This window comes from Syngnathus leptorhynchus, chromosome 11 (genome assembly GCF_054491065.1).
Source record: "Syngnathus leptorhynchus isolate UIUO chromosome 11, UIUO_Slep, whole genome shotgun sequence".
NCBI lineage: Eukaryota > Metazoa > Chordata > Actinopteri > Syngnathiformes > Syngnathidae > Syngnathus > Syngnathus leptorhynchus.
The window spans coordinates 6,592,905-6,607,199 of record NC_141205.1 but is presented as its reverse complement, the minus strand read 5'-3'; the positions used below and the strand labels follow the sequence as shown (position 1 = coordinate 6,607,199).

Sequence of the window (14,295 nt, the reverse complement as noted above, 5' to 3'; positions counted from 1 at the left end):
AGGACAACAATGAAAACAATGTGCAAGAGGAAACCGATAAAACCAAACAAACATCTTTGTTTTCAAATGGAGCAGTGCGTAGACATATTTAGGGTTGCATTTGATGTATCATCTATAACTTGCGCCTTGTTAATTAAAACATATACTCATGTGGGATTTCACCTTATGACCACTCGCAACTAATTTGGGCTACTTTTGACCCAACATTTTGAAGAGTCTATTTAGCAGAGTGTCCCGCAACCTCCAGAGTTCCTCAGCTTTAAACGAGTGCTGTGACAACTGCACAATCACACAAAGATTTAGGGCAGTCTGTTCCTCAAATCTACATTCTTCCTTGATGGCTCATCGTCTCTACAGGACTGAGTCACAGGCCAGGCCCGCTTTAAAAGTGCGGCTGCCTCCACCTCTGAGCTCAAAGATGGAGTGCACTGGGCTACTTGTGGCGTTTGTGGTGCTCGCTTGCAGCGGCGCATTCTGTGCGGTGGTGCAGTGGTCTGACCTGAACGAGGCTCAGGTAAGATGCTATTTTTTGGTGTACAATTCCAGGAACTCAATTTGTTTGTTTCTGCACACCGCAGGACTATTTGAAACGGTATGGCTACCTCAACGAGCCCACTGATCCACAGGACGCCGGATACCTGGAGGAGGTCATAGAAGCTCTCAGGTCATTTGAATAGCACTTGTGAAAGTGATCATTTTTCCTGATATTTTGCCTCAATAATGGTATGAACCAAAAATATTCGAAATCTTTAGTGTTATGCAAGGAGGGGTGTTTAATTTTTTTTATATGATTGCAGAAGTACCTAACGTTACGGCCGTGTACCTAATATTATGGTCACATGTCATCTCTTTGTCCAGTTTTTTTTTTTATTTGTTTGTTTTGCTTCCAGGGTGTTCCAACGAGTGAACGAGCTGCCTACGAGTGGAGAGCTGGACGAGGCCACCCTGGAAGTGATGAGGCAGCCTCGCTGTGGCTTGGAGGACCCTTTCAACAAGAAACAGCACAAATACAGAGTGTTGGGTGAGTGTAATACCATTTCTGATGATGAGGCTTACTATCGAAACTGCACGAATGTGGGTTGATGGTCTGTAACAAATAAAAAATCAAATTGAAATCAATGTCACAAAGCAGTTTTCAAATTGCAAAGGCTGTATGATGTTTTATATTCATTTATATTGTGTCAAGATAAGTTTAATGCTTAAGTAGACTCTACATGATTGGATATCATATAAAAAAACACTAAAATCTGAATAATACAGCCAAATATATTTTAATGTTATTTGTTGTACCATTAAAGTTAACAACTCTAACTGAAATACATATGAACAATGGGCATGTTATGCTCCCCCTTCTGGTGTATACATGTTGGCCACCTGAGGGCAGTATAATACTAATATGGCTGAAAATTGAGTCAAGTGCTCCTCTCAGTAAGACATAGTCATTCCTTACAGAGGGTAAAGAATACATGCTGATATCCCATTTGTATCTTCTCAGGTCGCTGGAAGAAGAAAAATCTGACCTACCGCATTTACAACTACACACCAGACATGACAAAGGCTCAAGTGAAAAGAGCTATACAGGAGGCCTTCAAGTTCTGGAGCGATGTGACGAATTTGACCTTTAGGGAGGTGGATTATGGAAGAGCTGACATCAGGATCTCCTTCCACAAGAGGAATGGCTATTGCAGCTTTCCGTTTGATGGCCGAGGTTGGGATTTTTTTTGTCTGAAATCTTTTATGGATTGTAACTACTGCCTCATCTTCATCATCATCATCATCTCCTCCCTGCAGGTCATGTACTGGCCCACGCAGAAGCACCAGAATCTGGATTGGTCCACTTTGACGAAGATGAGTTCTGGACGGAGGGGACGTACTATGGCTCCAATTTACGTATCGTGGCGGCCCATGAAATTGGTCACGCTCTCGGTTTGGGTCACTCTCAGTTCCGAAGCGCCCTAATGGCCGCCGTCTATACCGGTTACCGAAGCAATTTCAAGCTGCACTTTGATGATGTGAAAGGCATCCAAGCACTGTATGGTAAGTCAACAACATCACTACTATTGATGGAAACATACTCAAAATTTTCTTAAGCCAGCGAACAATCACAACAAATGAATTAAAATGAATCTTTTTTTTTTTTCGTGTAACAAGTGCATCTGTTTTTGTACAGGCAAACTCACCCCTGACAGTTCGACTATGACAACTTCAGATGGTGTCGTCGTTCCAACTGAAGGCAGCAGTGACACGGAGAGTGTCCCTGACCCGTGCACGGCCACGCTTGATGCCATCATGCTTGGTACAACTCCAGGAAGCTAACGCATCACATCATGTTACCGCTGGAGGAACTAGAAGTGTATATATTTGTGTTTGTGTGTGTGTGGGGGGGGTCAAGAATAGATCACTATGTTAAGGTCTAGCAATCGAGGTAGCTGTCTTGTCTTCAGTTATAAAATGTGTCCCAGACATTTAGGATGTTTGCATTTGTCCAATCAGGTCCTTGGATGAAGACTTTTGCTTTCAGCGGGAAGTACTTGTGGACCATCTCTGATCTGGGTCACAACACACCCATGAGGAGTGACAGACTGTGGAAGGAGCTCCCAGGCAACTTGGATGCAGCAGTACATTCGCCAAGGACCGATAAGACTTACTTTCTGAAAGGTCATTTAAAGCCACTGCAACACTTTGAACTCTAGTATGAAACCCTACTTTGACCCCTAACTGTAACCTGGGGTTAGGGGTTAGAGGTTAGGGTTTCAAACTAGGGTTTAAAGCTAGGGTTAGGGTTTCAAAGTAGGGTTTCACACTAGAGTTAGGGTTTCAAAGTAGGGTTTAAACTAGGGTTAGGGTTTCAAACATGGGTTTAAAGCTAGGGTTAGGGTTTCAAATTATGGCTTCAAACTAGGGTTAGGGTTTCAAACATGGGTTTAAAGCTAGGGTTAGGGTTTCAAACTAGGGTTAGGGTTTCAAAGTAGGGTTTAAAGCTAGTTTTATACTGGAGTTAGGATTTCAAAGTAAGGTTTAAAACTAGGGTTACAGTTTCAAAGTAGGGTTTAAAGCAGGGGTGGGCAATTCCGGTCCTCGAGGGCCGGTGTCCTGCATGTTTTCTATGTCACCCTGTTGCAACACACCTGATTCAAATGGTTAGATAATTAGCAAGGTATACAGAAGCTGGATAACAATCCTGATTATTTGAATCAGGTGTGTTGCAACAGGGTGACATAGAAAACATGCAGGACACCAGCCCTCGAGGGCCACAATTGCCCACCCCTGGTTTAAAGCTAGGGTTACAGTTTCAAAGTAGGGTTTAAAACTAGAGTTAGGATTTCAAACTAGGGTTCATACTAGAGTTAGGGTTTCAAACTAGGGGTCTCAAAGTGTGCTATTATTATTATTATTATTTTTTTTTGTTGTTGTTGCTGTTATAGGCAATCAAGTTTGGCGGTACAGCGGCTTTGTGCTGGACTATGGTTACCCCAAGAAAGTGCAGCGGATCCCTTCAAACATTGATGCTGCTTTGTACAACAAGAACAACAGGAAGCTGATTTTCATCAAGGTGCATATTGGGTATGCTTGTCAATCATCTCAACAAGATCTACTTTGATGGCACTTTGTTTGCTTGCAGGGCTCAAATTATTGGCAGTGGGATGAGCTCCAGTACAACATATTAAGTCCCAGGCCGCTGTTAATGCTCTTTCCTGGCGTGCCCTCCGGCCTGGACGCCGCCTTCACCTGGACCAATGGTAGGATGTATTTATTCAAAGGCGATGACTACTGGCGCGTCAATGAGAGGCTGACGGTGGACAGAGGATACCCACTGAGTAAGAAAGAGCGCTGGATGCGATGCTAGGTACCGGCCGCTAGAGGGCAGCAGATACTAAATATTCTGCACTGAGGAGCATTTTGGAAAGGACTGACTTTCTTTTATATTATTGTGTTTTTATGGACTGTGAAAATGATCTTGGATTTTGTATGTCAGGAAGATATTAAAGTCAGGCATTTCTCTCTTTCTCGAACATGTGCTGAATTATAATTGAGTTTTGATGCTTTGAAGAGGACGTAATGTGATGATGGGAGCGTGTTATGTCGACCAGAACTCTTGATTCACAGAGCTTTCTTTGTGCACATATTCTCACTGGGCCGTCGGGAAACAGCACAAGCTGTGATTGTATATTTTTGCACAATTAAACACAATACGATGCCAGAAACAACAAGTAAAAGAATCAGTCGTGATGCAAAGACTCAAAGGACAGAAAGAAGAGAAGTAATGAAAGGCTGTTTTGTTCCTGCCTTGTGTGAGCAACAAGAAAAAAATCTTGGCTGCACACAGCATGGCAGCTATGACCAACTCCAGAATAGGAAATCCTTCCAATGACCTCTTTATTGCCTGAGAAAGGTCTGGTTGCTATGAGCCCAAAGAGGACAAAACAATGGCACTCATTGACCCAATTAAGTATCAAACACATGGATTTTATTATTCATTTCTATCAACAGATATGTACATATTCAGGCAACACATTAAAATGTCCCTACTGGAGTCAACAGGATAAGAGCTACTAAATAAAAAAAAAAAACACACTTTTTCAAATCATATTCACTATTGTGTAGTTGGTTGTATGACAAATAAATTATAACGTTTGACAAACACACGTAGACTTCAACTTCACATAAAAAAAAGAATGCAGCTAAAAATTTTGTAACATTTCGTTTTTGCTTCATTAGGACACATTTGTAGTCTTACTTCACTCTCCTGCACCACTGCGGCTAAAGAAAATAAACTCACACATCCTTCAATGTTAAACGGGGACAAAGGAAAACATGGCAATGTGACTAACTTTTGAAGTACAGTACATGTCAGATTAACCATCTGAGAGAAATGCACATCTGGTTCTATTATGACTTCAAGAGACAATGAGGAGGACCTTGCGTGGCTCGGTTTTGTCCCTCTGAAAAGCACCGTAATGTAGTGGCTTAAAATGTTCTCCTTTTCCAATTAAAAGAAAAAAAACAGCATCCCTCTCCACCTATTATCTTCTATTTGCACACAAATCATTGACAAAACATTCTCCAAAGTTCTTCACAACCAGAGTGTCCCTTTTTTTTCTTCTCTCATTTAAAAATGGTCACGGGGCTCAGACCCTGACGACGGGGGTTGTAGCTGTGAGGGGCACCGTGGAGCCCATGTCACAGTCCAAGTCGATCATAGTGTGGTTGGTGGTGCTCTGGCTGCTAAGGGAGGTGCCGGTGCCCATTTGTCTGTCCCGCAGACTTTGCAGGTAGCTCTGAGAAACATGCAAAGAATCTTTGAGCTTGATGACACTGTTATGATCCAAAGATGCAACGGACCCTCGGAACTCAAAACGGATTGATGATAGAAATTCAGCCATTCATTTTCTATCAAACTTGAGTCAAGTAAACAGACACCCAAATCGGGTTGAACGGCCTCCTAAATAAATTTGAGCTTGAGTTCTGAGAGTCTTCTGCACTTCAAAATCTGAGAATTTTTGAAATCCAAACAGTAAGCACAGCACACCATGTCGGGTGACACTGACCGGTGCCAGAAGGTCCCCAGCGTAACGTTTCACTGGGGTGGCTTTACGACGGTACGTGCCTTCCTGCCCACCTGCCTGCTGTCGCTTCCTGGCGTCCTTCTCGCGAATGCGCATCAGCTGCACTCTCTTCTGACGCCGACTTAAAACCACTAGAGGTAGAGGACAAACATTAGTAAATAACGACCTTTTCTGACTTGTATAATTATTTAAAAAGATTTAATCAGTCTTTATGGATTTCATCTAACATAAAAAGCCTGCTAGTATATATTTGTATTTTTAGTATGGTATATAAAAAAAAAAGTCTCCGCTGCACTTAAAAACACATTACTGGGACCAGATTTTATCCTCACCCTCTGTGTGGGAGAATTTGCCGTCCGTCAGTTTCCACTGGACCAGAACTCCGATGAGGCTGAAGGTTGGCCAGATGCCCAGAATGACCAAGCTGTACCAGCAGAGAGGCGGGCCCGGCGTGAGGCGCAGGCAGCCGTACACGTGCGTGGCCAAAGCCAGCATCTCCACAAAATAGTCGGTGCACACCGTCATGATGGCGGCGCCGAACACCGCCGTGGAGAGGACGGTGAAGAGCTTCTGCCACTGCAATGTCAGGACGGCGAACAGCATGCCCGATCCCAGTAGCGTGCCCAGAGGCACCCACACCGTGGTGGGAGTATAGAACTGCAGAGTGAGCAGCAGGGCGGCCAGAGCCAAGAGGAGGCCCAGCAGGAGGCCCGTCATGAAGAGGCCCACGCTGCGCACCATCATGGTGACCAGGCCGCAGAGCAGGCCAATACCGAGGCCGATGCCGGCGCTGGCCTCCACGCTGAGCTGAGTGTCCAGTACGTGCTCTTTGTGGCACAGCAAGAAGATGATGACTGAACCGAACATCAGACCCGACAGAAACATGACCGCCTTGAAGCAGCGGTAACCTGCGAAAGGACGCATCATCAGAGACATGGTATTAAATCGTCTTTGACAATCGTCAAAAAACGATCAAGACCATGAATATCGGGACAAATACATTACGGTGGTCTTCAGAGCGCACAAAATGAGATTAATGTCAATGTCCCAATATTTATGATCTTGACTTTAGTGTGTGTCATGTGGGGCCCAAAAAGTTTATTTCTCACCAAAGAAGCAGTAGATGATGCCAAAGAGGCAACACATGGAGCAGATGACAGCCGGGATGATGTCATACTTCCTCTCTATCTCCAAACTGCAGGCGTCGACCTCAACAGTGCCGGTCCCCGCCGACTCGGAGCTAAGCCCGGTGGGATCTGCCATTCTGGGGTTTCAGGTCCACAAGAAGACCAGGACGCAGGGTGGGGGGCTAGGGGGGGGGACTGACTGCTGACGTTATCTCAGGTCCATCTGAGCTGCTTTGATTGCTACGAAGACAAAAATTGAAGATAATCAATCATGTGTCCACATAATGCGCAAGCAATTCTTTCAAACTTCCCCGAAAGCAAAGTCAACTCAGAAAATTGCCTGTCAACAAATGCAGTTTTACTTTCATTGATTTACGTTCCGACAAATAAATAAAAATAAATCTCGTGTTCTTGTGTTGGTTCAATCGCTTTTTACATAAGGTTTTTTTTGTTGCTGCAAAGTTAAAGCCGCTACTACTAAACGGATTGCCACTAATGTGAGGGGGCCACACGCGGCTGTACGGGTGGAGCACAGGCAGGCCTCCGACATGAGCTCACAGCAGACCAGATCCGATTACAACCAACTCACGCTTTCTACGAGATACTCCAAAAAAAAAAAAAAAAAAAAAATCCGTCAGGAACATGTGGTCCTGCTTTTACTATTACGAATCCAAGCTTGCGACTTTGCTTGGTCACTGCCTCTGACTCCACGTTGACAGCTGAATATTTTTCTCCAACACCAAAACGTGTTTCAACTTTCATGTGTTTCCTGGGAATGACTTTACATGGAAAAAATGAGGCCACGTCGGAAACCTCTCCTCACTCGTGTACTTTTTGGTTTCTCTCTTCTGCTTTTGATTGCTATCCGCTGAAGAACAAGGCTAAATAAAATCTTACAAAATCTGAAGTCATCGACTACCTTGCCAATACGAAATGAAATCAACAGTCGACTAATAAAACCCAGTGCCATTAACTCCATCATTTTAGCTGTAATGCTAACAGAATCTCACTCACTTCACAACTTCAAGTAACACTTTGAGCGTGAGCATTCCCAAACCATCTGAGAAGTCATTTAGTTAAATCTAGATGAAGACACACAGGCACTCCCATGCATCATGTTACTCGGAGTCACAATGGTGTCCAATGTCTCGCAGCTTTCAGAAGACCTCGCCGTCGTTTGGAGAATAGAGCCATTGTGGGCTTTAACAAAGACCAAGAGGCCCATGCCGTGACCTCTGGTGGCACTTGCAAGAAACCGCATACGTGAAACTGGGGCCCAAGTAACGACGGCAGGGAGCACCAAGGATACGAGCGGAGAAGGAATATTTGCATTAAGATTGGAGCCAAGAGTTTCCTTCAGATGGCAGCTGAGTGGAGGGAGTGCCAACAAAGAAACATGATCAATCTTCAAGATGGAACTCCAGCAATGCATCCACGCCGCATTTTTTTACATTAGCGCAAATCACCAGGCAACACGTTGAATACGTGTCAGTAAGACGAACAGGCTATAGTGCAGCGAGCTGATAGGATGCCTTTAGTTGAGGAGTTTAGAGTTCAAAGGTCATATTTGAAAGTCAAAGAGTATCAATTGAAAGTTTATGACCCAAAAAATAATTGAAATGAATAGACACCTAAGACGAACCCACTAAAAGAATAATAAATACCACTGGCAACAGATACTTCCCTCTTTTTAGAGCACTCGCTGAAATATCTATTTAATAACTAACTTGGAAAAATGTATTCCACTACGGCACGCATCATTACCGAAGCTTAAGTGAACAAAAATGATTCCTTCTCTATAAAAGCGGCTACAAAGAGATTCTTGGTATCTCTGTAAATGAAGCGAGAACATCTTCATAAAGACGGCTCTTGTCTGGAAAATTGGTTTTTCTTTTCAGAAGATCACAAAACTTTCATCAATAGTCTGTAGTTTATACTTGTCCGGGTCACGAGAGCTACAGCTTTTCGCGGGTGCTAAAAGTTCAACAATGACAAGAATTGACCATTCATTTTATTACGAGGAATTTAGAGTTCAATTAACCTAACTTGAACCCGTGGCCAAATGGGCCATTGCGTGACAACTCAGCTGGCATCTTCTACGCCAGCTATGAGAGTCACTCCATGTCAATTTGAAACATAATATCTCAGTTGAGCAAACTGGATTCATGGTGATAATTGCTGTACTTAGTCTTTCATCACTTGACTGTTTTATATTATGACTTTACTAACTTTAGTGACTCACACATTTGGCTTACGTCACTGCTGTATTAAACCAGGAACACCTTGTACGTTTTTCTAATTTAGATATGAACTGGCAGTAATGAACAGCATCTCACACAACTGCTTAGGAGCCCCCCCCCTGAGCAAACAGCAGGGGGGTGAGTAATGGTCAGCTGCCGAAAAGGTGGGTCTGGCTACAAGTTCCCCGCATAGCTAATTTAGGCGTGTTTAATCAAGAGTTGGACACGCGTGGTCAGTGGAAAAACGCCTTTCCCCTGACTTGACAGCTATGGCCAGCTGCTGAGAAGATATGATTATGATTTGGTCATTTGGAAGAAGCCATCAAAGAATGCAAGTTGCAGCCATAAATCAAATCGTCTTCTACCGGACATGTCCACAGGGCCAAAAAATTGTCAAGTCTAGACAAGAGGAGCCGTAGAGAAAATGAGCTTCGGTGGGTTTAAAATGGATTTTCCATTTTGAGCGTGGAATATGAATATGGGTAAACACAAATGAATTTCTGCTCATCCTCCCAATAGCATCTGTTTTTACTTTGGAGGATTATTGAGCAGGGCATCATATGGGCCCCAACAGAATTTCCTGCTTTAGAGGAGCAGGAAGAACCTGATGAGGAAGTGGAACATCAGCTTTCAACGGAGGTTAACAGTTGTTTTTGTGACACCGCCAGCCGAGCTCTTAGATGGTCAACGTTGACGCTTCAAATCAGTGAACAGCAAGTTTGAAGAGAAAATTATTTTTCTGGATTGCTTGGGAATGTGTAAGAACATGTCGCTAATTGATCCTGCAGACACGGCTGAGGTGGTCTTAACATGTTCAAATTTTAAACAATAGAGGCATTTCAAGAAAAGATTGCGACGAGTCTGTACTTTTTAAGACGCATGAAAACAGCAAGACAAAGACGTCTGTTAAGAAGGTAGTCACATGTCTTTAGTGCATGCTTAGAATATAGCACACCGCATCTTAACAGCCTCATGTTCGGAGTAAGGAAGGAAATCCCCTCTGTTAGCTTCGGACACTCTACTAAGAGTGAAGAAGAGCTTCTATCTGACGCTGGGTGTGGCTGTAAAATACTTTGTGTGACATGAGGTTTAGATTACAGGTTTGGAAACGAAGCAAAAATATATATGCTTCTTATTAAAGTGGAGTAAAGTGGAGTTGCTTTGTTCACCACTATGAAATGCAAAGCAAAAAAAAATACGGGACGACAGCAATTGAAAATAATTGTATCTTGAGAGCGAGCTCAGCAGTAGAAAAGACAAGTCACGCTTTTTCCAGACAAATGCATAACCTCTCATTTTTCTGTCTGGTTAACTGTAATACCAAACAACTAGAAGTCCAAAGTTAGCACAAAGGGAAAAGTAAATAACCTGCAAACCCGGCATTTATGATTATTTTGGGAAAACTGATTTGGTGTTTTGATTTTTTTTTAGGGGGGGGGGGGGCAAAACTGTCAAGTGCAGGTTCCAAATCCATTTTTGTGTCAACTTTTTTTTTAGCATGTCTGCTATCATGTAAAGTCCCAACATGACTGTGCAGAGACAGAAAGTATCTAATAGGTCGCATATTCCGGTCTAATATAGCTCCATAATTAGGAAATGACATTATAGGTGTGGCATGTTTGCGTCAATCCAAGCCCAAATTGCTTTCCAAAAAAAAGTCTTTGGATGTATGTTTGGACATGACTGGCTGGATGTGGTTAAGAACATTGTTTTTAGTTCTGTTATTTGTGCAAAGCCACAACCTGTTGTTTTCCAGACAAACGCCCTTGCTGTCGTTAATATGTTAGCAGCCCTCACTAAATAAAAATGAATTCAAAAGTTTCAATCGTGATGTAACTTGACCTGGTCTCAATGTGAAATCTTTTGGGGGAACGTGCCGATCTGTTATTGTTTCCACGTGGACACTAAAAGTGGCAGTCTGCGAAAACAAAAGACACACACGTGTGTTTAAACTAGTACCTCAGTTCTAACAATAATAGTGGAAACATCGCTGTTGTAACATTTGTGTACACACGTGTACATTTTCTATATCACTATTGCACACATTTCTTTCTCATTATTTACAAAATTGTTGGGAACCATTTGTAGTGATTCTATCAATGATGATGGGCCTAAAGGGGTTGCATGACTAGTACCTGATTAAAAATATGTTCAGTACTGTAAGTAAAGAAAAAGACTAGGGAATGTTTGGCAGCCCAACAGCTGATGTACGAAATTTATGCAGAACATACGCTGGAACACAAGTGCATGGGCAGCTGTGTCAAGGCTCGCCGGCTGTGATGTGATGGTATTTCCAGACATGGGAGCGGGGGTAACAAAAACAAACAAAAAAAATATTGCTAGGTGAGCTTAGCGCTGGGACAGTCACATTACTTTTACACAACTTGGCTAGTTGGGGAAAACGTGTCCTCCTTCGTGGCCCGCCACAACAATGGGTTTTGCATGCTGGGAATTTGCTGTGTTGGAAAAATAATGAGACCACATCGTGTATGGTGGAATAATTTCCCACTCTCTTCATCTAGCATGGGCCAAAAAAGGAGTCCCCCCCCCCCCCCCCCCCCCCTTCTTTCCGGTTCTCTCTCAATTACCAAAACTGCATATTCAGAAAATGATGACAATTTAAATAAATTAAGGCGTTATTTTATACAACACACTTTGTTGCTGCAAATGAATCTGCCTCCACTTCATGCTAAAAACACAATTAGCGGTCAATTGAGCTTCAATGACTATGAGAAAAAAAAAAAACATTGGTCAGTCTCATATTTTTTCCATATAGTACACCAGACAATATACTTCTCTTCAGATTTTGTTCAGAGCTGTTGCTCATCAAGACAAACTGTTCTGTTGCTTAAATATGACCATATGCTCTGCACCTGGACCAAACTATTGAGCATAGTCAAGCATTGAAGCCCACAGCAATGCCTCAGCACTTCAGATTAAATGTCACTGTCAGACTGTATCTGCTAGAAATCTTGACTGATATCAATGTCCTTTTGAAGAGACAAGGCTGACGCTGAGCTGCTTCTTCTTTACGCCGGAGGTGTTGTCCATGTTCTGTTCTATTGAACAGTTCTGACTTGATATGTCACCTCTGATAGTACAGCAATGTAAAATAAGGGATTGCAAATACTCCTTATCAAATAGAAACAATTTTTACAAGTATTTTGTCATGAAACTCGACAAAGATATTTAGCAGAGCAATGAAATAAATCCAGTAACTGAAAACGACAGGATATTTGAACATCACAATAATACTGCTACAAACATGCAGAGTTGAACTTGCCGTTTAGCCTCTTTTCCTGTCTTCTCTTTTACTCCAAAGCAGGGAAGGATTTCCTCTCTGCCTTTTCAAAGGGGCAAAACCATCTGGTTGCAGGCTGACAAACTGGGCCAATAGATAGAGATGGCGGGCGGCGTGCACTCAAGTGGGGGTTGGAACTGCAAGCCTTCAAGTCCCTGGTTACGGCAGGACCTGTAGGCAGTCATCTGACTACCCCAAAAACCAAGAGGCACTCCTAGCCTAGATCACAGAACACAACCGCAGGGCTCAAAGTGCCGGCAAGCTATGTAGGCCACAAGGAGAAATGTTGGCCTTGTGAAGTGAAGAATGTATTTAGGGGTTTGCATAGAATGTACAAACCAAAAATTGTGTCTTTTAGTAGATCTGTGAACTGGATTATTTCATAGCATACTACAGATGGTTTACTGTAAACTGAAAAAAAAACTTTTTTAATTTTATAACAATATTTGATGTTTTCCATACTTCATTTCAGTTTGAGTTCAGTTTATGCTGCTGTAATGAGATGCTTTACAAATGTCAAAACAACACATTTATTCGTTTCCAAACACACAAAGTAAATTGCACACTTCATAAATCCATGTCCAGCACTTATAGGCTTGTTAAATTACATGGTAACGCTCCACTGAAGTCATAAGATTGTTAAAAAAAGAAAAAAAAGGTATCCGGGGCATTTGAATGGCACTGTTGTTTTATGACGTCACATGGTCACTCACTACAAAACAAGACAATACTTACAAAACAAAAACAAAGTGGCATATTGAAAAACGTAAACATAGCACAAGATATGAGTTTGAATGACGAAGGAATACTTACCGATGGAGCCAGTAACTTGGATTGTTGACTTGTGCGGGACAATTGGCGCTGTCAGCAGACAAATTACTCCACCATTCACAAACACAAAAGCGATGGAAAAAAAAAGTTTTTCCCTAACTTTTTCTTGAACTTTTTGCTTTTAAAAGCGACTATAAGCACAGCGCGCCAACAACATTGTTTTCCCCTCCGTGATTATATTGTCCAAAAAGAGCTCTTTAGGAGGAGTTACCTATTTCGGGAGTTGAGTTTGTCGTGCAAGTGGAGAGGAGGTTCGGGCTGCAAACTTCGGACGAGTTTAGGTCCAATTGCGCTCTCTCTCTCTCCTTGGAAAGTCTCCTTCTAGCACCGCCTCTGGTCTCTCCCACTTGTCTATCTGGTTTAACTGCACTTAAAAAAAAAAAAAAGGGAAACTTTCCCCCTGTCCTTTCACAGAGGCAAACCTCTCCTCGATCTTCACCTCCTGGAGTGGTGACTTGAGTCCGTTGGAGGGGAGGAAAAGGAGGGGTCGTGAGATCCACAGTTTGAACTCAGCGCCTCCATTTTATGCAAAAAGTTAAACAAAGTTTTGATAAGGTGCAACTATTGACAGGACACGTGTCAAACCCAATTTGTAGCCCGTGCAAGCAAATAATGTGAATCGACGTCATATTTTCTGATATCAAAATTGCAAATGATCTTCAATTTTAAAAGGGTGAGATATTGCAAGCATTTTTGTTTTGTTTTGTTAATAATGCACCTTTTAAATCAAATTTTATAATATTCCAACAGTTTTTATTGGACTCTAGTTTACTGTGTGTCTTGCTGGTGACTTACTACTGACTACTGTAAAGTGTCGAAAATGCAGGGACGTGCAGAGGGTGGAGACAAGGGGGGGCAGGGGGCATCTAACCCGTTTTGACCTCGGGAAAAGATCGCAGACATTACTGGTTGTGTGATACACTTTCTGTGAGATGTCCAGGCTTGTCCCCATCAACCACTGCCCGTCTTTTCATGAAAGAACATGACTCATCAAATTATTGTTTGATGGAATGAATGTGTAGGCAATTCAAGCAGTTACTTGCGCACATCTGCTTTCACAACACATTGTGTTCTAAAAACATCTGGTATGTTCTAATGTCGAAGCTCATCCTACTCTTGATGTTTTGCAACCTGTAGTTCGTCTCTGTATAAAATTATTACATAGGACTCACCTGTGCCTTAAGCAATACTGTCCAAAACTTTTGTTGACATTGCAATACAAATGACAA

At 42.5% G+C, this 14,295-nt stretch overlaps 2 protein-coding genes across 11 annotated transcripts; one reads left to right on the top strand and one right to left on the bottom strand.

The window, feature by feature from the left end:
- The first annotated feature begins 337 nt into the window (after window positions 1–337).
- mmp19 (matrix metallopeptidase 19) lies at window positions 338–4,918 on the top strand. The gene is made up of 9 exons (XM_085924789.1): window positions 338–514; window positions 579–664; window positions 891–1,021; window positions 1,496–1,708; window positions 1,792–2,037; window positions 2,171–2,296; window positions 2,494–2,658; window positions 3,426–3,553; window positions 3,623–4,918. Exons 1-9 carry the CDS (start codon window positions 338–340, stop codon window positions 3,845–3,847), a joined length of 1,497 nt encoding a protein of 498 aa, XP_085780915.1. The 3' UTR covers window positions 3,848–4,918.
- Window positions 4,461–13,585, bottom strand: LOC147049134 (transmembrane protein 198-like). Of its 10 annotated transcripts, none has more exons than XM_085924793.1 (7): window positions 13,278–13,584; window positions 13,049–13,114; window positions 12,218–12,454; window positions 6,677–6,934; window positions 5,900–6,475; window positions 5,550–5,698; window positions 4,461–5,279 (listed from the first exon to the last, which is right to left on the bottom strand). In XM_085924793.1, exons 4-7 carry the CDS (start codon window positions 6,828–6,830, stop codon window positions 5,130–5,132), a joined length of 1,029 nt encoding a protein of 342 aa, XP_085780919.1. In that variant the 5' UTR covers window positions 6,831–6,934; window positions 12,218–12,454; window positions 13,049–13,114; window positions 13,278–13,584; the 3' UTR covers window positions 4,461–5,129. The 10 variants fall into 10 exon arrangements, with proteins under 10 accessions (XP_085780919.1, XP_085780920.1, XP_085780916.1 ...); XM_085924794.1 differs by lacking the exon at window positions 12,218–12,454 and adding an exon at window positions 10,777–10,852; XM_085924790.1 differs by having other exon boundaries at window positions 13,049–13,096.
- Window positions 13,586–14,295: the final 710 nt, after the last annotated feature.

What these genes read in the sequence shown, in the direction of transcription:
- mmp19 (XM_085924789.1), top strand. Translation starts at nt 338, where the DNA reads ATGGCTCATCGTCTCTACAGGACTGAGTCACAGGCCAGGCCCGCTTTA. An exon ending in GCTTGATGCCATCATGCTTG is followed by an intron (nt 2,297 to 2,493) that starts GTACAACTCCAG and finishes TTGTCCAATCAG; the next exon opens with GTCCTTGGATGAAGACTTTT. An exon ending in TAAGACTTACTTTCTGAAAG is followed by an intron (nt 2,659 to 3,425) that starts GTCATTTAAAGC and finishes TTGCTGTTATAG; the next exon opens with GCAATCAAGTTTGGCGGTAC.
- LOC147049134 (XM_085924793.1), bottom strand. Translation starts at nt 6,830, where the DNA reads ATGGCAGATCCCACCGGGCTTAGCTCCGAGTCGGCGGGGACCGGCACT. An exon ending in CAAATTCTCCCACACAGAGG is followed by an intron (nt 5,699 to 5,899) that starts GTGAGGATAAAA and finishes CTCTACCTCTAG; the next exon opens with TGGTTTTAAGTCGGCGTCAG. An exon ending in CTGGGGACCTTCTGGCACCG is followed by an intron (nt 5,280 to 5,549) that starts GTCAGTGTCACC and finishes CATGTTTCTCAG; the next exon opens with AGCTACCTGCAAAGTCTGCG.